This window comes from Euleptes europaea, chromosome 5 (assembly GCF_029931775.1).
Source record: "Euleptes europaea isolate rEulEur1 chromosome 5, rEulEur1.hap1, whole genome shotgun sequence".
NCBI classification, from domain to species: Eukaryota; Metazoa; Chordata; class Lepidosauria; order Squamata; family Sphaerodactylidae; genus Euleptes; species Euleptes europaea.
The window spans coordinates 83,391,411-83,418,231 of NC_079316.1; the positions used below are offsets into that span (position 1 = coordinate 83,391,411).

A 26,821-nucleotide genomic window follows, 5' to 3' on the forward strand; every position below is an offset into this window, starting at 1 on the left:
CGAACTTTGAATTCCCGCCGAATTGAACGGATCCGAAGTGGGGGAGTTCGGACTTCGGCATATCCCGAATCTAAACGGGCTTAATTCGGCCGAATCCGAACTATACCGAATTTTTTTTAATTCAACAGCCCTAGTCCCTAATATGGAAATGCAGGGCATAATCAAATGAAGAAACAATCAGCATATGAGCACTCTTGCATTCTATAAGGTGACACTAAGATGCCCATAGGGTCGCCATGAGTCAGAAGTGACTTGACGGCACTTAACACACACACAAGATGCCCACATGAGCCTAGTCTACCTGATTGGGATGTGGTGATTAAAGTAAAAGAACAAGAAGTAAAGCAAAAATAAAATGTACTCTGTCAAAATAAAAACTTTCTCATGAACCTGATGATTTTAGAGTACATGCGCTGGGGAGCATTGAGACCCCAGACAAAATCCCAATGGTTCCAATCAGAAACATGATGATGGTAAACAAGTTTCCTGATCCGAGGTAGTAAAATCTTCATATCTTCTGGGTCTGCCACCAAATCGTTTCCTCCAGACCATACTGCAGTTGGCACCATCATGTCTTCAATTTTATATAAAGGAGGAGAGGCCTAAAAAGAAAGTAAGAGAATGTGAATTTTACTGCCTTTTTTTGGGGGGGGGGTGGAGAGAATAAAACAACTGTGGTCCCACAACGTATTTTCAGTTAACAAAAGGAGAGTACACATTCAGAAACCTCCCTCAGCCTCTGTGCTGATTATTTTAAAAACATGATAGCTCAAAATGGTTCTATACTTTTGGCTGCTTTGTTGAGCACTGTAGAGAACACCAATTGACATGAAAAACCCCAAGTTATTCCAATAGATTTCAAAATGATCCTTTTTTGTGTGTCAGTATGTATGTTTTGTTGATAAGAGGAAGGTAGACTTATTCTTTGACAATTAAGACATGAAAGCCTCAAGCAATTGTGTCTGTGCAAACCCATTCATACCCCATGAACCTGCAACACCAAAGACATTTTTAGACGGAGACTGGGCATCATCCAGACAAAGCTAAAACTTGTCACACTTACCCAGCCAGGATACGGAAAGGATTGACAGATCAATAGCTCTTTCTCGATTCTGTGGGTGGTGGTGCATGGCCGTACTTAGTTGGTGGAGCGATTTGTCTGGTTAATTCTGAAAACGAACAAGACTCTGGCATGCTAACTAGTTATGAGAGCCCTGGGCGGGTTGGGCTTCACTTCTCGGGACCTTGCTGATCGTGAATCCAGCGGCGGGGTGTGTGTGTGTATCCAGCCGTCTCCGTTTGAATGAAGTTATTGAATTCATGCTTCTCCACTCACTTAAACATTTGGAATCTGTGAGCGTTCCTGGGCTCTGCTCTTCTCGCTTATGGACAAGCATTCTAAGAGCAAGTAGAGACTTTCTTTGCAAGGACTATTCAAGCCACAGGCGGCGTATTATTTCCACATGGTGTAGGATTTCTATAGTTGTTAAGGTTATCTCTGTAGCTGTTAAGAAGAATTATACTCTTGGTGTTTAATTATTATAGGTGTATGTCTATGTGTTGGGAGGTTTAGTCACTTTAGAAATATTGGGCAAAAACGCATACAAAACTCATACAAAAATAAAATGTCGTCTCTTACCTGGTTATATTTTGCTTGATTCTCATTCCCATAGTCAAAATATCTGAATAAGTGTGACGTTCCCACCTATTGAAAAAGTTAGTGGAAAGATAACATGTGCATTATATGACACGTATTTCTGAATATCATGAAAAAGTGAACATTCTAGGATCATCACACATAATCCAAATTAAAAGTTTTTAAAAAAATCAATGTTACAGCAAGGTTAGACATATATCTATCCTAGATGATGGCTAGATATCTTCTCTTGGCCAATCTGGCCACCTGGATATATTCCACAGTAACACTAAGACTAGAATACTGTAATGTACTCTACATAGATCTCCCCACAAAGTCAACTCAGACTCCAGTTGGTACAGAATGCCACAGCTTGGTTATTATCAGGAACTAGGTGGAGCATACACATTACTTCCATTCTGCAATCACTCCATTGGCTGCCTATCAGTTACCAGGCTGAATTGAAGATATTGATTATCCCATACAAAGCTCTTCACGACCTTGGTCCCACATATCTGCAGGACCACCTGTCCCTCTATGCTCTTCCATGACAGCTTTGCTCATCAAAACAGGGCCTCCTCCCCATAAGTCACCTACACCACACTATATTAGACAATTAGAACTTTCAGACAAGGAACTATCAAGGGGGCATTTTTCACGGTAGATTTTGCTTCTGTTTTGCCACGGACTAAAAAAACACACGATTTAAATGTTTTTTTCATGGCCGCGATTTATCCCTGTCAATTATCTGTAGTTTTGGTTTTTCATGGGAACAAAGTACACTGTATTTGACAACGGTTTGGTCTGTCCCTTTTGCAGGAGGCCTCCCCTTCCAACAGGCTCATTGTTTATGCCTGCCCCCAGCTCCGCCCCAACTCCGCCCAGCAGATTACCTCATGCGGTTCACCAGCCCCAGCACAAAAAACAAGCACCAGTCTCCTCCATTTTTCTTCCACCCTCGCTCTGTTCTGCTTTTGGAACAGTCAGATTCCAAATTGGGGGGGGGGGGACAAGGCAGCGCTTTTCTCAAAGCTTCCCTCTATTTTCTATAGGTGTGGAACCCATTGCCCTTTAATGATAGACAGGATTGGGGGGGCAGGGAATCCATGTGCCCAGAGAAGTGTTTAGCTGAAAGTGGGAATGGGGGGGGGAGAGGAAAGAAGCCCCCTGGATCGCGTGCTGGCCATGATCCGGCCACATTGCATCGTGAGAGACAGGAGGGCTCCTAGCTTGCGCACCAGCCCCGATCCAGCCAGTGTGCATGGGGGGGGAGAGGAAAGAAGGCCCCAGGATTGCGCACCGGCCATGATCCGGCCACAGTGCATCGAGAGAGAGGAGGGAGATAAGAGCAGGCTGGCCGCCCTTCTTCAGAAGAGCGATGGGAGGGAGTTTCGCCTTGGGTTTTCTGCTGTCAGGATGCACATTTTTCCCATCATATTTCTCAAAAATCCCCCCTCTTCTCTGGGGCAGAGGGGCCAACAGCCCCTTCCCTTGAACATCCCCCCCACGGGTCCAGCTGCCCTAGACTGAGCTGCCACCACCACCACCCCCAGCGCGTGAGGAGCACATGGCGTGGCCTTGCCGGCCTCCCCCTGGAGCCGTCCGTCCGACGTCCCCCTGGGCTTGGAGGTGTGGGCCCAGCTCCAAGGCCCATCCCGGGCGAGGGGCGAGGAAGGCATGCGGGGACAGAGGGAGAGAAGTGCCAGGATTCTAGGCAGGCAGGCACGCAGTGAAAGGGGTGGTATTCTTGTCCGAGCGCAAAACTCCCCCAGCCAATCACCGTTCTTGGGGGAGGAGAAAGGAGACGTCCCGGGGAGCGAAGCAAACATTTTTTCATGGGCATCCATGCAACAAAACACCTGTCCACAGGAAAGATCGTCTCAAAAGTGGTTTGGATTGCCTCTCTTTTAACCCAGCTTATTTTGCTCAGGGGGGGGGGGGAAACACAGATCTGCAGTGAATAACCAAAATTTGACTCCGACGCAAATCAGCGTCGAAACAGCAGCAAATCTCTGTGAAGAATACCCCAAGAAGTTCCTTGGATTTGGAAAATGAGAGGGATTTGTGTACCAGATTTACTGCTGGGGTCCCCAGTGAGGAAGAAATTTTCTACCACCACCTAACAGGAAGATCTACGTGGAAGTGTGGAAAAAATAGACATCACACTCACTGTAAGAGTCCATGAACACTTCTGAAAATGGGCACCCCCCACCAAAGAAAAGATATACCCAATCCTGTCTCTGGAAGACTTGCTGGGGCATTAGCTATATACTAGGACTGACCGATATCCATATTTTTTAGAATAGTCCTGTCCCTCTAGAATACAGTCACCTGGTGGACACCATGGCAGTGGCCAAATCTGCTGGACGTCCTGAGGTGGAATCTTTATATCACAGATATACTCCCAGGCGCAGGCAATGGGGAGAGTGAGACCAATTCACCCATTGGGAGGGTGCCCATAACCTACCAGTGACATGGAATTTACCACTTACCATCAGAGAGCTACTTAGAGGAGCTATAAGCAACATCTGTTGTATAGCCCAAAGACAAATGTGTCCTTTTCCAACTTCACAATGGCAACCAAGGAGTCCATGAACACTTCTGAGAATGGGCACCCCCCACCAAAGAAAAGATATACCCAATCCTGTCTCTGGAAGACTTGCTGGGGCATTAGCTATATACTAGGACTGACCAATATCCATATATTTTAGTTCCCTCCTAAATGGATTTAAATAAGTCAATCATTCCTGCAGCAATGCTGAATGTAATATTACTTTTGTATTTTTTATTTTAATTATACCCACCCACCTACCCACACATATAAACAGGGCTTCCTGCAGGTGCCACCCTATAAATGGTGGGAAATCAACACCATGCCTGTGAATTCTCTGCTGTGGCCCCCACCTTAGGGAATTGCCTGCTTGGTGAGGTCAGGAAGGCCCACCCTCCTGGCTTACTGCAGACAATGTGAAATTGAGTTATTTAGAAGGGCTTTTTTACACACATGATTAGGGTGTACTGTAACAAAATGATTCAGAAAGATGCTTTGGTAAAGGGACAGGGATTATAGACTAATATTGTATATAGTACTACTAGCTGCTGTATGTATGATCCTAACATTTAATGTCTGCATTGCTTAATTTGTCATGTTATATTTATGCTTCATTTCAGCCCTGACTAAAAATATAGGAAACTGTACCTGATGCCAGTGTATAACATTTTTAACCGAGTTACCATCTGGAAATCGAGCTGCGTATACATCCATGCGACTCTGCAGAGAAAGATCAAAAATAAACTTAAAAGATAAATATGGGGGAAATGCAATGAATGCAAAACAATTCATTGCAGTTTTGCATTTAAAAGACCATCATATAAGAAACACTAATCGTGTACTCACACCAAATATAGATGGGCTTTTTCCAGAGCCCACTTTGATGCCCTACCTTCTGCCATTTTCGATGGAAAGTATTAACATCTGCCTATGGAGCATCGATGTTGCCCTTGTCAGGCCAATGCAGTGAATCAATCACACATATAGTGCAGCACTGTGAATTCTATGATGAAATCAGAACAAATACTATTTCCCCTCTGCTTTCTTGTTTTAAGCATCTGAATTTTTTTCTGGGGTGTACGGAGTTAGCCCTGGTCAAACTACTGCTTGAGGATAGGGAGGCTGCCATATTCCATGCAATGGCAAAATTCTGCTTCTTAGCCATTAAGAAGAGAAATGCACTTACAAGTAAGGGGGTAGATTAGTGGTTTTATTTACCCAGTACTAACCTATATGGTAGCTGAGGTTCACATAATTCACTTATGACAGCTATATCAGTTATCCTTAGCTTATTTAATCAATCAGGGTTTTTAATTTTTGATTTTATACAGTTTTTATCTTTTTATAACAATTGATTGTAATTTGTATATATGCTGATCTTTGACTGTAACAATAAAGATTGGTTTGTTTCACTAATAGTGAAGGAGGAATTATTTCAGAGCAAAACAAAAAGTCCCATGTTTTCATCCCCCCTTTGCATCTTTAAACACGATTTAATGCCTGTCTAAAAGCAGAGACAAAGCTAGGATATGGTAATAGAATACATACATACATATAGGGCTGTCGATTCGGTTTGGCCCGAACCAAAAAAAGCCGAATTTCCCCCGATTCGGTGGTTTTTCGGTTCGGATTGAACCAAACTCAAAAAAGGGGGGGAACGGGGAGCCGAATTCGGCGAGTTTGGGATATTCCCGAATAAATTCAGCGAATTTGGGCCCTTTAAAGAGATCTGCGCAGATCTGTTCCCCACGCGCCTTCAGGGAAGCTCCCTGAAGGCGCGTGGGGGGGAAAAGATCTGGGCCTCCTGGCCGGGAGGCACAGATCTATTTAAAGGGCCCCCCGCACGCCTTCAGGGAAGTCCCGGGAAGAGGGTCGGGGGGTCTTTAAACCCCTCTGCCCTGCCTGCGCAGACAGCGCAGAGGGGCTTGACAACCCATCCCCCCTCTTCCCGGGACTCCCGGGAAGAGGGTCGGGGGGTCTTTAAACCCCTATGCCCTGCCTGCGCAGACAGCGCAGAGGGGCTTGACAACCCATTCCCCCTCTTCCCGGGAGTCCCGGGAAGAGGGGCGGGGGGGTCTTTAAACCCCTCTGCCTTGCCTGCGCAGACAGCGCAGAGGGGCTTGACAACCCATCCCCGTTCTTCCCGGGAGTCCCGGGAAGAGGGGCGGGGGTCTTTAAACCCCTCTGCCCTTCCTGCGCAGACAGTGCAGAGGGGCTTGGCAACCCATCCCCCCTCTTCCCGGGAGTCCCGGGAGTCGCGGGAAGAGGGGCGGGGGGTCTTTAAGCCCCTCTGCCCTGCCTGCGCAGACAGTGCAGAGGGGGTTGACAACCCACCGCCCCTCTTCCCGGGAGTCCCGGGAAGAGGGGCGGGGGGTCTTTAAACCCCTCTGCCCCCCACGTGGGGAGCCCAATTTTCCCCTCAACTCCGGAGCTTGCCCGAATTTCAGGGATCCGAAGTGGGGGAGTTTGGACTTCAGCATGACCCAAATCAAAACGGGCCAAATTTTGCCGAATCCGAATTTTACCGATTTTTTTTTCAACAGCCCTACATACATGCAACATGTGAAAATGGCACGAAGCTTTTCATGGCATGGAGGTAAATTATTTTTTCTAGTTAATAACATCCCATTAAACCTCTGTCAAAGGGACAGGACATTTTTCTCCAGGCCAGTTGGCAACTTTATGTGCAGTCAGTCAGCATTTGGATCTTGGGGAGGGGGGAGCTATGGAGCAGAAAGGTCTCAGAAAGAAAATTGCCTGCCTTCTGTCTTAAAGTTTCTATGTGTAGCAGAAAGAAACTACAGATTTCTAACTAGCATGGCCCAGTTTTTGGGGTGTCAGGCAAGGACTTGGGAGACCCAGGCATAGATCCCCATATTATACCACATTGGCTTTGTGGGATCTTTGTGGACTTTTTGGCTGACAGTGGTGATCAGAGGCACCACATTCCAGTGGTTCCTCTGTTGTTTGGTTGAAATGGACTCCCTATATTACAACTTCAAAAGTGCATTTGATTGTGTATCTGTTACATTAGACCCCCTTCAACGTCTCTTGCATAACTAACTTCTTCTGCATACAGTGGACTCATAGAAGCACAGAGTTTGTGCCATCTAGTCCAAGGTAGCCAATTCCACTGTTGAACAACCCTCACTGTAAAAAAAAAAAAAAAAAAAAATCCCTAATATCCAGCTGGTACCTTTCCATCCATAATTTAAACCCATTATTGCAAGTCTTATCCTCTGCTGCCAACAGGAACAGCTCCCTGCCCTCCTCTAAGTGACAGCCCTTCAAATTCTTAAAGAGAGCAATCATGTCCCCCTTTCAACCTCCTCTCCTCCAGACTAAACATTCCGAAGCCCCTCAGCCTTTCCTCGTATGGCTTGGTCTCCAGGCCCCTGATTATCCTTGTTGCTCTCCTCTACACCCACTCCATTCTATCAACATCCTTTTTGAAGTGAGGCCTTCAGAACTGCACACAATACTCCAGATGTGGCCTGACCAATGTAGTGTACATCAGGACTATGGCATCTTTCAATTTGGATGGTGTGCCTCTTTTGATACAACCCAAGATCGCATTAGCCTTTTTTGTCACTGCATCACACTGGCTGCTCATATATAACGTATGGTTAACCCATACCTCAGGATCTTGTTCACACACACTGCTACCCAGACGTTTATCCCCCATTCAGTATGTGTGTTCCTATTTTTTGTTACCCAGATGTAGAACTTGGCACTTATACTTGTTGAATTGCATCTTGTTCATATCTGCCCACTTTTCCAGTGTGTTCACATCTCGTTGAATTCTATCTCTATCTTCTTGTGTGTCTTCTGCTCCTCTCAATTTGGTGTAATCTGTAAATTTAATGAGTAGTCCCTTCACCCCCTCATTCAGATCATTTATAAAAATATTGAAAAGTACTGGGCCCAGAACCAAACCCTGTGGCACCCTACTAGACAGCTTTCTTCATTCATATGAAATTCTATTGACAACTACTCTTTGAGTGTAGTTCTCCAACCAGTTCCTTATCTATCTGTCTGTCTGTCTGTCTGTCCGTCCTAGAGTCTTCTGGAGCCAGCATGGTGAGTGATTAAGAGCGGTGGTATGGAGCGGTGGGTTCTGATCTGGAGAATCGGGTTGGATTCCCCACTCCTCCGTGTGAGCGGCGGAAGCTAATCTGGTGAACTGGGTTGGTTTCCCCACTCCTACACACAAAGGCAGCTGGGTGACCTTGGGTTAGTCACACTCTCTCAGCCCCACCCACCTCACAGGGTGTCTGTTGTGGGGAGGGGAAGGGAAAGTGATTGTAAGCCAGTTTGAGTCTCCGTTAAGTGGTAGAGAAAGTCGGCATATAAAAACCAACTCTTCTTCTTCTAGTTTACCCATCAGTATGTCATGGGGAACCCTGTCAAAAGTGTTACTGAAATCCAGGTAAACAACATCAACAGCATTCCCTCGATCCAGTAAGCTCATCCCGCAATCAAAGAAGGAAATGAGGTTCATCTGGAAAAACCTGTTCTGGACAAATCCATGCTGGCTTGTCCAGATCACCAAATTGTCCTTCAGATGATTGCAGATTGATCCCTTTAAAATCTGCTACAGAGGTCAAACTGACTGGCTAGTAGTTACCTGAGTCATCCCTCCTCCCTTTTTGAAAATTGGAATAGTTAAAAATAGCACCCAAAATAACAGCATATAAAAACAGTAAAGATCACAAAAGAGCCCTGCAAAATACCATTTAAATGTTTAAGGAACTTTTTGCACTTTGTGAAGTCCAATTTTTCCCTGAAAATAAAATTTCTCAACAAATCGATACCACATTTAAAAGCAAGCCTCTCTGTAGCTATTATACTCACCATATTGAGATTTGTGGCATTGAATCCACCTGAAGAAAACATAAAATGGGCATAGATGTTCCTCATGAATGGATTGCTGCATAACTTTATGATAACATTTCTTACTGGCTTGCTCCAAACAGCCACGTTTTTGGTGTCAAATAAGCCCTGTAGAAATGTAATAGACATAATTTACATTGAACTCCTCGCATGACGAGTTGAGTATATTTAAAGACTTCTCTTTCCCTGTTGCTGTCTCTTAAATCTGACCCATCTAATGTATTCCATCAGTGTGCCACAGAAAATCATCTTAGGGGCTGACGTTTATCCCAGAGTCTCACTAAATTATGGGACCACTGTTTCCAGCAAGGTTGTAAAGCAGGGATGGGGAATGTCAGGCCCGGGGGCCATTTAAGGCCCGCAAAGTCATTTGGTCTGGCCCTTCATGGGTCCTGGCAGATCTCTAGCTTAGCAGGATCTAAGCCTGGTGATCCGCCCTCTCCCGCGGACAGGAAGAGCCTCTATTCAAGGCAGATGTGAGTTTGTTTTGCCGAGAAAAGGAACCTTCCCCCCCCCTTGCAGAAGAGTCATTAGCTATGGAGCTGCTAGGACCACCCAAGAAACTGTGTTAACCCTTTCCCACCCGGGCATTGGAGAAACATATTCCCTCTGTACTACAAGAGGGCTGGGGGCGGAAGTGGTGACAATGGAGGGGTTAAAAGAGTCAGGGCCAGAATGCGAGCACGCGCGGGGGGGAGTTCTTAGCTTCTGCAGGTGGAAGTAGCAGGAGCTGGCTGTAGAATCCGGCCCCGACCATGCGGAGCAGGAACAACTCCGGTGTGCAGCTGGACGGCTACACCCGGCTGGTGCAACAGACCATCCTGTGCCACCAGGTGGGCGAGTGCACCACCGGTTGGATGCCTGCCTGTTTGCCCGTGCCGGGGGGGTGTAATCTGGGGCAGCTGCCTGCTTGGGGCTTGGTTGGCTAATTTTTAAGTTGATAATTTTGTATGGCCTGTGAATGATGTTATAAATATCCAAATGGCCCTTGGGGGAAAAAAGGTTCCCCACCCCTGTTGTAAAGCTTAGTACTGCTCTTTTAATGAGGCTTGTGCTGAAGAATTTTCTAATGGATTTTTCCAGTCTTTTGACCAGTTTATTATCAAAATTCCCACTGAATCATGCAAAAAGTACAATTTGAAGCAAAACAGAGGTTTCTCTGCTTCCATGGAATTGTGAGTAAAAATAAAGCAGGTTTGGTAATTCTGAAAGAATTCCTCAGGAGCGTTCTGAACATCTCCACAAACTGAAAATAGTCTCTTTTTATTGTTGGGAAGGTGGGGTCGAGAAAGCATCATCTGCATATTATAGATACTTTTATTTACAGCTGTCGGCCAGCATAGATCTGCATATTTATAATACTCTCTAATAGCAGCTCAAACCATTCTGATAGGGAAAGAAGTTCCCATTCTCAAAGCATCTTGAAATGCAGACCTCACATGCACCTATTACATACATATGTATGTGTTGTCAAGTCACAACAAACTTATGGTGACCCCAACAAGGGGGTTTCAAGGCAAGTGAGAAGCAGAGGTGGTTTGCCATTCCCTTCCTTGGTGGTCTCCTTTTTGAGTACTAATCTTGTTTAGCTTCTGAGATCTGATGAGATCGGACTATACCATGCCACCTTCCCTCCCATACAGCTATTAGGTGTTATGAAATAAAGAGAGCTTAAACTGGAGAAGAGATGGGCTTGATGACTTTCCTCTGAGCCTTTGAAATCTTCAGATACCCTCAGAAGCACCTACTGTAGGGAGACTTTGCAGTGCTAACCTAAGCAGAGTTATACCCATCGATGCCCATTGACTTCAATTGACTTAGAAGAGTATAACACTGCTTAGGGTTGTACCGATGGATTCACATTCTAGCTGTATCTGAAGAAGTGAACTGTGGCTCACGAAAGCTCATACCCTACCAGAAAATATTTTTGTTAGTCTTTAAGGTGCTACTGGACTCTTGCCCTTTTTGACTACTGCAAACAGACCAACACGGCTACCCACTGTGAACTAGGGTTGTACTGTTGGTTTGGGGAGAACTAAACAGAATGAGCTCCAGTGGAATGTCTGCAGTGTAAAAGGAAGAATTCTCATCATAAGATCAAGAACCTCTGAGCATTTGCAGAGTGCACTGCCTTCAGTGTTGAATGACAGCTATCAGGAACCGAGGATAGGTTATTGTGCACTCCCAGTAGTGAACGTGGGAAATGTCTTTCAGCAATACTGTGCTTTCCATTCAAAGGACGTAATCCACAGTTTCAGAAATGGGGATTCTCAGGTTTGTAACAACCTTAAGTTTCTTTGATTCCAGCAGTTACAACATAGAGCCAGTACCTTGATGGAGTTTTCAGAAAGGGAGAGCAATAGCTTTAATGGAGGGCTTGGAGCATGCTTAAGAGAAACCACTGGTGCCAAGGCAAAAAACGTTTTGATTTTTCGAGACAACTCTGGCATGGTGGAAAATGCTATGAAACCTGGGGGGAAAGGACAGCAGGCTTTAAGATCAGTTCATAAGTATGCATGAGTATGGAGAAATCTATTCAAAAATTAGCTAATGGGTACACTGTCCTTAGGTAAGGTCGCCACCCAGCTGGAGGGGAGGGCATGTTTTTGTTTGTGACCAGCTACTAGAATAGCAAAAAGCAAGTACATTTTTTCCTTTAGCTTACTTAAGCTGTATACTTTAGTAAATTGATAGCCTAGAACAGCTAAACTCTGTTCTGCTCTGTAAGATCATAAGAGGCATGCTGGATCAGACGAAGGCCCATCAAGTCCAGAACCCTGTTCACACAGTGGCCAACCAGGTGCCTCTAGAAAGCCCACAAACAAGATGACTGCAGCAGCATCCTGCCAGTGTTCCACAGCACCTAATATAATAGTCATGCTCCTCTGATACTAGAGAAAATAGGTATGCATCATGACTAGTATCCATTTTGACTAGTAGCCATGGAAAGCTCTCTCCTCCATGAACATGTCCACTTCCCTCTTAAAGCCTTCCAAGTTGGCAGCCATCACCACATCCTGGGGCAGGGACTTCCACAATTTAACTATGCGTGGTGTGAAGAAATATTTCCTTTTATCTGTTTTGAATCTCTCACCCTCCAGCTTCAGCAGATGACCCCATGTTCTAGTATTATAAGAGAGGGAGAAAAGTTTCTTCCTGCCCAATCTTTCCATTCCATGCATAATTTTGTAGACCTCTAGAATGTCTCCCCTTAACCACCTTCTTTCCAAACAGCCCTAAGCATTTTAACCGCTCCTCATAGGGCAGTTGCTCTAGTCCCCTGATCCCTTTCTTGGCCTGTTGCTGCCAGCACAGATCCCATCAGTGTATGTGAAGTAGGGATTTTTTTGCCCCAATAAGCATCACTTTACACTTGCTCGCATTGAATCTCATTTGCCATTTTAATGCCAATTTTTGTAGTTTGAAGAGATCCTTTCGGAGTTCTTCACAGTCCAATTTTGTTTTATACACCCTATATAATCTTGGCCACCTCACTATTCACACCCAACTCCAGGTCACTGATGAACAGGTTGAAAAACACCGGTCCCAGCACAAATCCCTGAGGGACTTCACTGTCAGATTCATTCTGGACTTTGCCTAATTGGATATCTTATTTTATTTCAAGTACTGACAACCCTATAAGGCAGCTAAAAGTTGAGCCAAGTGGGAGAAACACAGAGCCCTATTTCTTTAATGAAAATCATAGAATCATAGAGTTGCATGGGATCACTGGGGTCATCTAGTCCAACCCCCTCACAATGCAGGAAATTCACAACTACCCCTCACACCCTCAGTGACCCCTACTCCATGCCCAGAAGATGGGGGGGGGGACTCTCCAGGATCCCTCGCTAATGTGCCCTGGAGGAAAATTGCTTTCTGACCCTAATGTGGTGATCAGCATTACCCTGAGCATGTAAGAAAGGGCCATGGGAGCCAAGCACCGACACAACCCTTCCTGTCCCCCCTCTCATGATCTGCCTAAGTTCACAGAACCAGGATTGCTGGCAGATGACCATCTAGCCTCTGCTTAAAAACCTCCAAAGAAGGCAAGCCCACCACCTCCCAAGGAAGCCTGTTCCACCAAGGAAACACTCTGTAAGAAGTTCTTCCTGATGTTTAGCCAGAAACTCTTTTGATTTAAGGTCAACCTGTTGGTTCTGGTCCAACCTTCTGGGGCAACAGAAAATAACTCCATGTCATCCTTTATATGACAACCCTTCAAGTACTTGAAGATGGTTATCATATCACCTCTCCTCTCTAGGCTAAACATCTCCTCTCTAGGCTAACATACCGAGCTCTTTCAACCTACCTTTATAAGACTTGGTCTCCAGACCCCTCACCATCTTCATTGCCCTTCTCTGGACACATTCCAGCTTGTCTACATCCTTCTTGAATTGCCCAAAACTGAACACAGTACTTTAGGTGAGATCTAACCAGAGCAAAGCTATACCAACACTTTGAGTGAACTGTACATTATGCTTCTGTTGATACAGTCCAAAATTGCATTTGCATTTTTAAGTACTGCATCACACCGCTGACTCATGATCATTGTATGGTCATTAAAGTGTTCTTATTGAGGGGGAAACCGTGGAGCACAGGGTCTTGTCAGCGCATTCAGTTCAAAGCAGATCTTGAGGTCAAATATGGGGAAGCTGCTGTCATTCCTCTCTCTCTCTCTCTCTCTCCCTCCCTCTTCAAGTCACACAGGCCACTGCTCATAGGTGAGCTACATAGGAACATGAAGAGGAAGTGTGTACAGCAAGGCTGACATCTAAAAAGGTTTGGCCCCAGCACCATACCAAAGGGATGAGTGGTTTGTGGTAGACTCTTACATCGGACCCAATGAACAAATGAAGCAAGACAGGATTTCAGAAGAAGGATGTCTACCTTATTCCATTTTAGCTTACCAATAGAAGCACCTTGAGAATAGCCAACATAGTACAATTGCTTCTGCTGAGTTTTCTGTAGAATAAAGTTGATTGTTGCTGGAAGGTCATACATTGCCATTTCGTGGAAACTGTAATAAAAATAGGTAATACCTGGATGTTAATGTGGTGTAAGAAGATGTGTGTATTCTTGACTTGTGTATTTCTTTTGGTATTAATTACAATCATCACAAAAATGGGTTGTTTTGTAATTATATAAATTAATAAAAAGATGAAACAAATTCCCCTTCTAAAACGCCTATAACAGAGGGAAACAGTGGTTTTCTTTATTATGTTTCTTTAATAATTGTAGTCTTACCCCTCCCCAACTCAACTAGTTTCACTTTTACAAAGCAGGCAGTATTTTCCTAGTAGGAGCATAAACTGTGTTCCTTAGGTAGGGTTGCCAGGTCCCCCCTTCTGATTGGTGGGAGGTTTTTGGGGGTGGGGCTGAAGGGGGCGCTTGCGCGCACATGCATACACACACAATGACACCATTCCAGTTTTTCTTCCAGAAGTGCCACATCGCCATGGCTGATTTACTTCTGGAAGCAGCCGTGGCAATGTGGTGCTTCCAGAAGTAAAACCAGAAGTGCTGTCATCGTGTATGATTATAACAGCACTACTTTTCGTGCTCTTCGCGTCTGTTCATCCCAGTTCTTCGGAATACCCCCTCCATGTGGTCTGCCTGCCTATACATATTATCTGACAACTCATCGTCTCTGTAGAGCTTTTCACTTGGCTAGATTGAATGCTAACCCTTCTATGGTAATGCTGGGCAGAATTCTGAATATACCATACTCAAACAGGATCTGCCCTTGCTCTTCTGGCTCTATTGACTCATTAGCCCATGCCCTTTTGGAATGCCGCTTTTACGAGGAACTTCGATTGCACTATGTTTCCCCCCTTTTAACATACAAATCCAATGCCTCTGTGACTGACATAATGCCTTTTTTACTAAGCGATAGGGACCCCAAGGCTACATTGTCAGTGGCAAGATTTGTTTCAGTCCTTATATCCCTCCAACACTAGATATATACTGTTCAAGATCAATTGATCAAGGAGCTTCTAAGGGATAAAAGGAAGGAAAGGAAAGGGTCATCGTGTATGTGTGCCTGTGCACATGCACAGCCGTGGCCCCTGAGTGGCTGGGTGGATTAGTGGGCAATTGGTTGCCAGTACCACCCACCTGGCAACCCTATCCTTAGGTGTGTGGGGAGAAGTTCTAGGTTTTCATAACTGTCTGCAAGCTGTAGCCACTAGGGTTACATATATGTATGACGTATTCCAGTCTGGAAGGATCTGGGGGGGGGGGGAGTTGCCTTCTGTTTGCTTCCTAATACCTGCCCTGCTTTGCCAAATTTCCTTTTGTAGGCTGTGTTCCCCTGCTTGCCTGATGCTTTCCAAATAGGGATGCCAGCTCAGGATTGGGAAATACCTGGAGATTTTTAGGGTGGAGCCTGAGTAGGGTGGGGTTTGGGGAGGGGAGGGGAGGGACTTCAGTGCCATAGATTCCAATTGCCAAAGCAGCCATTTTCTCCAGGTGAACTGATCTCTATTGGCTGGAGATCAGCTGTAATAGCAGGAGATCTCCAGCTACTATCTGGAGGTTGGCAACCCTATCTCCAATCCTTATCCTTCATCCAAGCAAATCTCCCTCAAGGCTCTCCTGCTACTGACTGCTTACCCAATCAATAGGTTTTAATTGCAGATGGGTAGGCTTTGTAACTACATGACGTGCATTCATCATTGTATACTATTTCACAACAACCTGCTTGGGTTATGATGTGTGCTTTCTTAAGTGACCCATAAATTGTGAGTTCTATTCAGTTCAAACCACCTGAAATCCCAGTATTCTTCTTGGTCAATTGAGAAATTATGGTGTCTCTGAGACCAGCTTGATCCTCTGCTGTTTCCTAGCCAAACATCATAGCCAGCATCAGCCAATATGAAACCAAAGCTGTTGTCCACCATATTTTCAACCCAATAGCTACTTTCGGCAAATATTCCATGTTGGAGTAGCACTACAGGCTTTGGGCCTAGTTTATGGGGAGAGAGAGAGAGAGAGAGAGAGAGAGAGCTATGAAAAAGATGAGAATGTCTACTTTATGACATCAAAAATCTCATGGGAGAGGACTACATTTATATCCTTTTAATTTTTCATGAAGTATTACTTGGTTGGCAAAATGTTGCAATGGATTGACCAGTTTGCTAACATTTTAAATGGATTGATTGTTCACAAGGAAAGATATTTTTCCCCATACTCATCATGCTATCCAAACTCATAATTTGCATTGTGTGACACATTAATACGCCCTGTAATTGAAATGGATGTGTGAACTTTCCAGACAGTTAAGATCAGAAAGCCAAGATACTGTTTTGTAAACTACACACTTTTATTTCATTTCCCATATCAACTTCAGAATTCAACTAACAACCACTACCATAGCTGCCTTTTCAGTGCCTAACCAGAGGAATGCATATTATATGTGCTGCTCTTAATAATAACTTTGACATAAAATTGTAGATTGGATGCAGTGTGGCTCTCCCTTGAGTACATCTTGCCTTTTTGAACTGGTTAAGTTCAGGCTACAAGCTCACAGGTTCCAAACTAGTGATATCACAATTAATTCTAAAAGCTTTAGAATTTGCCAATCACTCCATTAATAGTATTTGTAATTCTTAAAGTTTTCCTTCTTTGATTGTCTGGAAGCATTAAAAAACGGAATACCTCCAAATTTAAGATTTTTTCTTCCATAGGGAATTCTGTTTATTGTCAAATAATAAGCATCATCTGTCAAGACTTCATACTCCTCACTGGGGTATCCTCGGAAGGAAATCACCTGACTCTGAAAGGAGAAAAGCTGAACACTTGAGATTGTGCAGAACATTTGAAAATATTTTAATGTATATGGCAGTCAGAAGATATTGAAGCAGGAAATGCAAAGAGGTTAACCTATTTGTATTTTGTTTTAAAATTGTGTAAGTGTATGCTCAACTATCCAACCAACTACCCTCAGCCGGGGATGGAGGGAGGGGTACAAATTGAAAAATAAACAAACAGGTATTAAAATACAGAACAGAAAACATTAGAACTTACATAAGTAGTGCATAGTAATGTTGTAAATTTCTGTTTTTAATGTTATACAGCATAAAAACAGTAGAAGAAGGTCCTACTTTTCCATTTTGTGTTCTCCATGCTCCTCAATATCACCATCCTTGAGAGCTGAGCCAGAGGTGTATCTGGACTCTTTGGTTCCATCTTGTGTAATGACGATGTGAGAAGACAGGTGCCAGTTTGGCCTGGGTCTTTTTATTCAGGCACTTGCATTTTCCCCTGATCAATGATCCCAATCCAGGTACAAACCTTACATATTCTCTTCCTACTCCCTTCCTCTCTCAGTCAAACCCAGAAGAGGGCAAGACGATCTCCCCACAGCTCCTGTAAGGAGTTTCGTCATCCACTACACCCTTTTGGAGGTTGGAAGTCATTGGTGGTGTCCCAGTACTGGTTACCTGCTTACTGACAACAGCTGAGAGCCATTCCCTTGCTAGTCCTCCCCTATTAGGCTTCCCAGATAACTTCCCACATCCATTGGCTCTCCCCCACTCTTCCTCATTCTTGAAGTGGGAGAAAATGGGGAGAATGATGGTGCAAATGAGGAGATGTCACTTCCAGTTGCTGTGTTCATGATGCTATACCAATTTCCCAAATCTTTATGGTCTTTACCATAGAGACTGGGGTTGTTGTTTTTTAAGAGCATGGAGATGATGATATTACTACTGGCTGATAAACTGGAAGTGACATCAGTGCTTCAGTAATATCCCCCCTGCCCCTACTGAGCCTCCAAAAGCTCCAGAGGGTTGCCAGAATAGGTCTGCCAATAGGCATGCCAACAGGCATGCAAGCCCCGGTTTTGACCGGGGGATCCCCTGGAATTACAGACCATCTCCAGACTACAGAGATCAGTTTCCCTGGAGAAAATGGATGCTTTGGAGGATGGACTATATGGCACTATCCTCAACTGAGGTCCCGGTTCCTCCCGGGCTCCTTCTCCAAATGTCCAGGAGTTTCCCAAACTGGATCTGGCAACCTTATCACCCTACCCATCCCCTGCTGGCCAGGGGGGACCTGGCAACCCTCCTATCTGTCACTGCATTCTTCTTATTCTTGCCAATGTCTGACATTGTCTTCCTGCATTCTCCTCCCCCTTCTCATCTTGTTATTTTGGCCTGCCAGATTGATTCATCATTTCCTGGTTGCCTTGAGGTCTGCTGCATACTGCAAGCCAAGGCCAATCTGAAACAGTATGGGCTCAAGGACTGGAGAGACTGTTGATGGCATCAGGGCTAAATATCCCAAACCAAGCATTGTGCGGCCTGGCGATTGGGGGAAGTCTTCCTGGCTTCCCCCCCTCCACACGCACACTCACTGGGCTGCACAAGTGGCCCAGCGTGATCGGGGGAACTCTTTCCGGCTTCCCCTACACGCACGCATGCACGCGGCTCTGCAGCAACAATGGCAACTTTCAGGGGAGAGTCCGTGGGCCACACCAAATGATGTCACAGGCCTTAAATGGCCCACGGGCCAGAGGTTCCCCACCCCTGCTCTAGAAGAAACCAAAAGAGCAAGTGCTCTTGTGCTCCTCCAAATCAAATTTCTATCCCAGGGGTCTCAATTCAGACCCCTTTGTATTCTAAAATATCTAAAATATTTATTAGACTATTTAGCTTACAACATTCATATGAACTTCAGGATTCCCATCTTTTCCACCCCTGGTGAGTTCTTCTGAGTATACAGTTGCTTGTATTAGACATGCTATTACAACAAACCACCACATCTTACTTCTGTAAAACAATTGGGGGGGGGGGAGAGAGAAAATAGGAAAAAGACCACATCAGTATTTTCATCAGTAACAGTGACAAAATGTTCCTCTCTAGACCAAAGCTCAACTAGTACTCCTGTGTAACCAAAGTCTATGGATGGTCTTCAACTTTGATATATTTGGTTAAAAATGGATTTGCAGACTACCCAGAGAGATTCTTTGTACACATGATGTGAATGCATTGGCGCTCAGAGAAGAGTACCATTAACCTCTGGATCTGGAAGGCTGGGTTTTAAATGACAGCATCAAGCGTAGCTTCAAAAGACCATGGTTTAGCTCAAACTTTTACTGATAGAAGAAAATAAAGCAAACAAAACCAAAAAACAAGCCCTTCATTTTCCCCAGTGTCACTCTGAGTCTGCATGTGCATGTTAAGTGCCATCAAGTCACTTCTGAGTTACAGCAACCCTATGAATTAAGGACCTCCAAAACATATTGTTAACACTGATTGAGTCTAGGATCTGCATATGAAGAGTTACGTTTCAAATAATACAATCGGGCAACTCAGTATGGGTGCTTTCACACATGCCAGAGAGAACTCTCTCAATCCCACCTCCCTCACAGGGTATCTGTTGTGGGGAAGGGAAGGTGATTTTAAGCCAGTTTGATTGTTCTTTAAGTGGTAGAGAAAGTCGGCATATAAAAACCAATTCTTCTTCTTCTTGTGTTAGCTCTAGGGTTACCCACATCCAGGTGGTGGTTGGAGATCTTTCGCTATTACAACTGATCTCCAGGTGACATAGATCAGTTCACCTGGAAAGAATTGCCGCTTTGGAAGGTGAACTCTATGGCATTATATCCCATTGAAGTCCCTCCCCTCCCCATACCCCACCATCCTCAGGCTCCACCCCCAAAATCTCCAGGTATTTCTCAACCTGGAGCTGGCAACCCTAGTTAGCTCCCTAGATATACATTAGTTTCCTTTATGAGCTCCCTGGGACTGTAGCAGGTTAGGAAAATGATACAGGGGAGAAGCCTGAAGTCCTTCCTTACCCTCACAAACCTACAACTCATTTCACAGTTACATGGGAGCTCTGGACCTAGGGTTGCCAGGTCTCTCTTCACCACTGGTGGGAGGTTTTTGGGGTGGAGCCTAAGGAGGGTGGGGTTTGGGGAGGGACTTCAGTGCCATAGAGGCCAATTGCCAAAGCGACCATTTTCTCCAGGTGCACTGAACTCTATCAGCTGGAGATCAGTTGTAATAGCAGGAGATCTCCAGCTAGTACCTGGAGGTTGGCAACCCTACTTGGACCCAATCTGCATGTTCCATAATGTGCGAAGCACAGCATAGGAATGCTTCCATTGGAAGCACTTTATTCCATGGGGCAGTGATAACAGTAAGAAGATCCTGCTCTTTATTGTAGACCACAAAGGATTGTGCTGCTTGCCAGGGGAGACTATTCCATGAAGGGCTGGGTTTTTCCAGCGGCTTAGTCCCACCCCTTGACTGCTCAGGCCTCAAAAGGTACTGCTACCTGGGGCTGTATGTGCTGCGGCTTGGCAAGGGAGAGTATTCCACCAACAGCCAAGTTCTTCCAGCTGCTCAGCTCCACTTCCTGGCTGCAATTCCTGTTACTGTATTGTGATTTTTAGATTGATACTCATTTTTGTTTTGTTTTTGTAAAACACTTTGAGTCCTGCTTTTCAGGACAAAAGTAGGATACAAATATTTAAAGAAATAAATAGTAATGTTTCCTAAAATTGTGTTCAAGGAGCAGGGAGTATTATGGGAAAAAAACACATGACCTTTTATTTATGACATCTAGGAATGTGCTTGAAGGGTAAGTGTATGGAGATTCATTATGATGCATAATTTTATGGCTTATTAGTGGCATGCTTAATTCTCTCCCTTAATTCCCTGATGTCCTTGTTAAGCAATGACTAATTGTATTGCATGTGTCTTCTTTGGTCTCTAAAGGTGTGTGTGTGATTTCTGGTACATGTGTTTAAATTAAGACTCCTACATTATACAAAGTCATAAGTTTAAGTTTATACAAGTGTGGTATACTTGAAAGGCAATTATGCTGCCAGATCTCTTGAATTCAGAGGATTGTGTCATACTTGAAATGTATACCCGCATACCTCACAACCACTGCCATGTGCATCAAGCAGCTCCATGGGTAGGCATTATGTTTACTGTAAATACGTAGGCTCAAATACATAGTCTTTCTTTTCCCATTTTAAAATACAGGTACTCCTATGCTAGTGTAACACTTCTATTCCTGCATAAAAATTCACTGCCTGACCCTTGCCCACTACTACATGTTCTGAAACAGCTGAAGCTGGGTGTCCAACTAATAGGGTTGCCGACCACCAGGTACTGGCTGGAGATCTCCTGCTATTACACCTGATCTCCAGTTGATAGAGATCTGTTCACCTGGAGAAAATGGCCACTTTGGCAATTGTACTCTGTGGCATTGAAGTCCCTCCCCTCCCCAAACCTCATCCTCCTCAGGCTTCGCCCCAAAAATCTCCCGCTGGTGGCAAAGGGCGAAAACGCATCGTCACTTTAGCCTCCTTTATTACCTGTTTCAGCCAGGATTCAGCCATGATCGAACGCATGTGTTTTCGCCGAACGTGCGTTCGATCCTGGCTAAATCCTGGCTGAGAAGGAATAAAACGACCATGCGTTTTCGCCCAAAGAGGGACCTGGCAACCCTACCAAGAAAAGAAATCATCTTTTACTTTTTAAAATATAGCAATGCTTCATGTCATAATAGATGTGTCTCTAACAGAGCAAATGTAACTCAGGCCTTTTATGCAGGGACGTTTCCCCATGGTCATCCCCCTGACTGCTTCGGGACTTCCTTTTGATTACTCATGCCTTTTCCACCTGTTAGATGTTGCCTCACTTTCCCCTCGTATTTTGCCTGCATTTTCCAGATTCTGGCTACAACAGCAAAGTCGGAAAGTCGGAAAACGCATGTATAATCAAAAGGAAGCCCTGAAGCAGTAGGCAGGGTAACTGGGGAGAAACGTCCCTGCATAAAAGGCCTCAGTCACACCTCAAGAATCTGCTTTCAGTTATTCTTTGCCTATACTCTGAGTGACCCCATGAAATCCCATCCATTTCAGCACATTTAAAACAACTTTACATTCACTATAAATATGTTTAAAAAGTTCTCTAAAACTAAAGTGTATGAGTAAAAGTGGTGAAATCAATAAAAGCAGCATAGAAAAGAAAGAAAACAATAAAAGTAGCCAACTGATTTAAACTTTCCAAACCCATGTAGTCCTGCTTCTGCAGCTTCTTTTTTGTAGTGTTTCATTGCCACTAAAAACTCAAAATGCCTGGATGGTCCTGGCTAGTCTGAGCTCATCAGGTCTCTGAAGCTAGGTAGGGTCAGCCCTGGTTAGTACTCGGATGGGAGACCACCAAGGAAGTCCAGGGTCCCTGCGCAGAGGCAAGCAATACCAAATCACCTCTGAATGTCTCTTCCCTTGAAAACCGTGAGGGGTTGTCATAAGTTGGCTGCAACTTGATGACACTTCATACAAATGTGCAACAACTCAAAAATATCAGAGACCAAATTTCTTTTTCACAAGCCTTCTTCGACATGTTATATAACTATCAATTTACCACATGTCCACAGACATCCAAAACATCCTCACCTATCACCCACCCCATCTTGATTGATTCTGCCTTTTCCATTCTTCTCCATCTGTTCAGTCTGACTTCAAGCCATGTACCTTCTCCCAGTACAACACTGCTAAAATATCATCCTTGTTTTCTGTCTTCTCAGCAAAAGCTCTTGTTCATGCTTCCGATTTGTGGAAACAGAAGAAACCATCTGGGATACTCTTTTGCTTAGGCTGTTGCTTGTTTCAATGATTCTTGTTTGTTTGTTACAATAACTCTGAAAATCCAGGCAAAATCCTAGACCTGTATGAACAAAGAACCAGAACACTTACCTCGGGTGTTACCCAAGCCCTGCTCGTACCTGTGACCTCAAGATGATGATGATCCAGCAATTGACTTAACGGCGGGAAGTGGAGGGCACATTTAACTGAATCCAAGTGATGCAAAAAATGCAGTAGAACGGCTTAGCAATGTTTGCTTGAAGCATTCTGGCATTAAGTGCTACTGTTGAAAACATTTAATTAGTATGTAGTCATCTGGTGCCTTAACTACTGCAACCTTCTCCTCTCTGTCCATCTGTGGAAACACCTCTCACCACTAGCCAGAACTCTGCCACCAAAATCAGTTACATATCCAATTGCTCAGATTATTGCCCAGTGCCTCCCACCCATGTATCTTTTGCATCAAGAATCCTTTGGCATTCATAGGCACGGATGGATTGATTTAATGGCAAGGCCTTTTTCATTAAGACATGTATTTCTCCCAGTGCCTTCAAGAGGAAGTAGCCTGACTGAATACTCCAGGGGAATGTTAAGCAAGGTTGCTTTGTTGATCCTCCAAAGCTCATAATACCCATAGCTATTAGTAATGACCCAAGTTTGCAACACATAAGTCCACTGCAACTTGGCAGCACTTTACACACACAATTTATAGGGTCACCAGAAGTTAATTGGCCGCACTTAGCACACACACACAAACGGATAGTCGAATGGTTATATGGATACAACAATATTCAACTGCTGATTAGGAAAAAAAAAAAAAAAAAGACCTCTCCCACACCTTCCCAGGGCAGGGGGAAAGAAAATTGACTGACAGTCGGGCGAGGCCAGAGGAATTTGAAAATGCAGCCATGTGGCTTGTTTGGGAAATTCAGCACCACAGGAAAGCAGGCTTGGAAAAGATCAGAGAAAATCCAAGGGAATGCATGAACACACATGAGGCTGCCTTATTCTGAATCAGACCCTTGGTCCATCAAAGTCAGTACTGCTCCTCAGACCGGCAGCAGCTCTCTGGGGTCTCAGGCAGAGGTTTTTCACATCACCTACCTGCCTAGTCCCTTTAACTGGAGATGCTGGGGATTGAACTTGGGACCTTCTGCATGCCAAACAGATGCTCTGGTGCTGAGCTATGGCCCTTTCCCTTCTGGGAAACACCTGAAAGTGCCTGAATAGTCCACAATACTGTGGGGAGGCAAGGAAAAAAAAACACTTTCCAAAACATCAAGCCCAGAGCAAATTGTAAAAAGTCACAAGAAGGTTCCAATCTCATAGTGGAAAGGTTCTGCCCCTGCGGGTCAGGGGATGTTGAAACCACAGAACATGTCCTGATCAGATGCCCATATTATCAGGAAGTCCGTACAAGATTTATTTCTCCACTGGTCAAAAACTTCCCTGGCCATGCTGTTATTAAAAGACGAAAACCCTCAGGTTTCTCTCCAGACTGCTAAATTCTGCACCACAGCTATTAAAATCCAGTGTACCCGGTTAGGAAAAGAATAAGCAGTTCAATGTACTATTTAAAGGGGTCATCATTAAGCCTGTGATGTCCTGCATTTTTAACCTTATCTTTTAGACCTGTAATATGAAAATGGGTTCAGGTTACTATGCTCTGTATGTGTATTTGCTGGTCATTGACTGTATTATTAAAGATTTAATTTGATTTGTTAAAAGTCTAGCACACTTTCTCCCCATCAGCACCCCCCACTCCTTCCCTTCCCTTCCCTTCCCTTCCCCTTTCCCTTCCCCTTCCCCTTTCCCTTTCCTTTCCTTTCCTTTCCTTTCCTTTCCTTTCCTTTCCTTTCCTTTCCTTTCCTTTCTAAAAGTGCCAGGCCAGAGATCATACGATTTCCAAAGGTGCTAGGTTTGGATCCTGATGTCAAGCCGATGCAGGGACCTCATGGTTCTGCTCACATGGGCGCTTCCTGGTGCAGAAGGAGGGAGGCAGGGTGGGATCTGGGGGTGGAGACTGTTTCTCATCCCCTGCTTCTTCTCCCTTTCTTTCTGCTTTATGTCTTGCACTGCACACTCCCACAATCTCCCCTCCCCAGCCCCTTTGTGCTCACTTAGAACCCTCCAAGCCATTCAAACAGCAGCCTGGGAAACACAAAGGTGGCTCCTGCAAGGAGGGGGGAGACAGAAAATGGCTTTCCCTGTGCCTCTCTAGGATTGCTGCTCTATGTCTCTTTAACACTTAGAGAGCCTGCTGAGGTTGTTGCTGCCTTCCTCACCGGAGAAGCCGGTTAATAAAATAGCAGCAGAGCCCAAATCAATGATGTTGAGCTGCCCTTTGTTCCTTACTACTTGGGCGTCTGGGTGTGCCTTTGGTGTCTGCCCATGAACCCAAATACTTGCAAATAAATTATTGCGATCATTTCTTAAACAGAGGTTTCTGACAATGCCAGCATAAAAGTTGGATAGAATTGGAGTTCTGAGTAGGGAAGCACTTTTTGTGCTTTACAATATAAATCAGCCAATTTAATGACCGGGCCATCATCTTGAGAAATGCTACCTCTTCTCTGATAAATGAGATCATTCCGTTTTCTGAGCGGGCAAAAATATCCACAAAGTTCAGTGTCTGACCCTGTAGTAAAAGGAATTACTATGCATCTGCAGAATTGCGCAGCACAGTGTTATGCTCAAGCTGAACTTTGCCAGTACTTGGCATGTAACTGAGGAAGTTCAAACCACATAACTTCACCTGGCAATTGTATGTCGTTGCAGGTCTCTGCATGCCTAGGCAGAAATAACTGTGATAAAATGCCACTTCACCTATATGTGTACTAGTAATAAATTACTGGGACAAATTGAGTAAAATGAACATCGATAAAAGGCACCTGTTCCTTATTAGGAAATTATATACTTCCACAAATTAAATGCACTCCATCAGGAAATTTAACCCCCGAAATTTCCATAAAGAGGTCAAAAAAGGCTGTATTTTAACTCCCTTTCTGCTCTATCACCCCCCCCCCCCCGCCAACGAAAACCTGCTTTCAAAAAGGTTACCCCAAGTTCAGGCTTTGTTTCCCTGCACCATGACCATTTCTTGAAATCAGATTTTTGATGACCATTGCTACGTTTCAACTGACTTCAGACCAGGGATCCCCTTATGGACTAGCCAGCAGGGGTCTCCCTCCCAGGTTCCTCATCAGCCAGTGTCACCAAAGCTTAACTTTAATTTCAGTCACCCCCAGTGCAACCCAGACTGTCTCAGATCCCACCTGCCCCCTTTTCTCCCCTTTCTGTATGCTTCCCTTGGCTATAAAGTCAAACGGCCCGGCTTGTCCAGGCTGCTGAAGCTGAGTGCGCTCTGTAGCTTTCTTCTCCAAGCTCTCTTGCCATCTGCTCTCCTGGCTCTCGCCCCCAGCTGTTACTTTCCCCAGCTGTGTGTTGTCTCTTGCTTGGGAGCTGGCCACAGCCATACTGCAAATTTGGTGACTGTACCTCCAAAAATGTCCCCACAGGAGCTTCGAAAAAAATGCCCATAGACTATAATAGTCTATTATAGTCTATAACTATAGACTATTACCAATTTTTTGGTAAACCCAGAAATATGCCAAAGACTGATATTTACCGGTATGGGTATTCGGCTTATAGAAGCAAGCGGATAACATAGAGATAAAAATTGTAAAGGCGCTGACACTATCTCAGACACTAGCATTGCCCAACTGTGATTAACAGGAATCTTATGGATGGTATATTGTGTCTTCATGCATAGTAAGTGTTAAGTCTGCCTGGATGGTTGAGGACCGCGCCGATGCCGTAGGGCGAGGCATCGCAGGTTAGCTCAACCAGTAGCTGCTTGTCGAAATGCACGAGCAGGCTGGAGGAGGACAGCGGGCCCTTGGTGGCCATGTGTGGTGAGTTGCGTCTCCCATGTGTGTCGAAGTGATTTCGCAAGGCAAGCCGGGCTGCCTACCGGCACCAAGAAGTCAGCGGAGATGAGAGTGATTTCAGCAAGGATTCACCAGGACAGCCGGACTGCCTACCAGCCTCCATCACCACTGTTAAGTCCGCGTGGGGGAGGACACACGAGGTCGGAGACGGAGTTCCAACAACAACCGCTTTATTGAGA

At 44.8% G+C, this 26,821-nt stretch overlaps 1 protein-coding gene across 1 annotated transcript; it reads right to left on the bottom strand.

Moving 5' to 3' along the window:
- Positions 1-365: 365 nt before the first annotated feature.
- Positions 366-18,846, bottom strand: LOC130478347 (lipase member M-like). The gene is made up of 9 exons (XM_056850494.1): positions 18,742-18,846; positions 16,737-16,854; positions 15,846-16,044; positions 13,988-14,097; positions 11,411-11,550; positions 9,042-9,188; positions 4,836-4,907; positions 1,640-1,705; positions 366-602 (listed from the first exon to the last, which is right to left on the bottom strand). Exons 1-9 carry the CDS (start codon positions 18,844-18,846, stop codon positions 366-368), a joined length of 1,194 nt encoding a protein of 397 aa, XP_056706472.1.
- Between the last annotated feature and the right edge of the window lie 7,975 nt (positions 18,847-26,821).

Excerpts from the sequence above, each read along its gene's own strand:
- LOC130478347 (XM_056850494.1), bottom strand. The coding sequence starts at position 18,846 with ATGTGGTGGTTTGTTGTAATAGCATGTCTAATACAAGCAACTGTATAC. Across the intron at positions 16,045-16,736 it reads AAAAAATCTTAAATTTGGAG|GCCCAAAGCCTGTAGTGCTA; the intron begins GTATTCCGTTTT and ends CCCATAAACTAG. Across the intron at positions 1,706-4,835 it reads ATGTTATACACTGGCATCAG|GTGGGAACGTCACACTTATT; the intron begins GTACAGTTTCCT and ends CTTTTTCAATAG.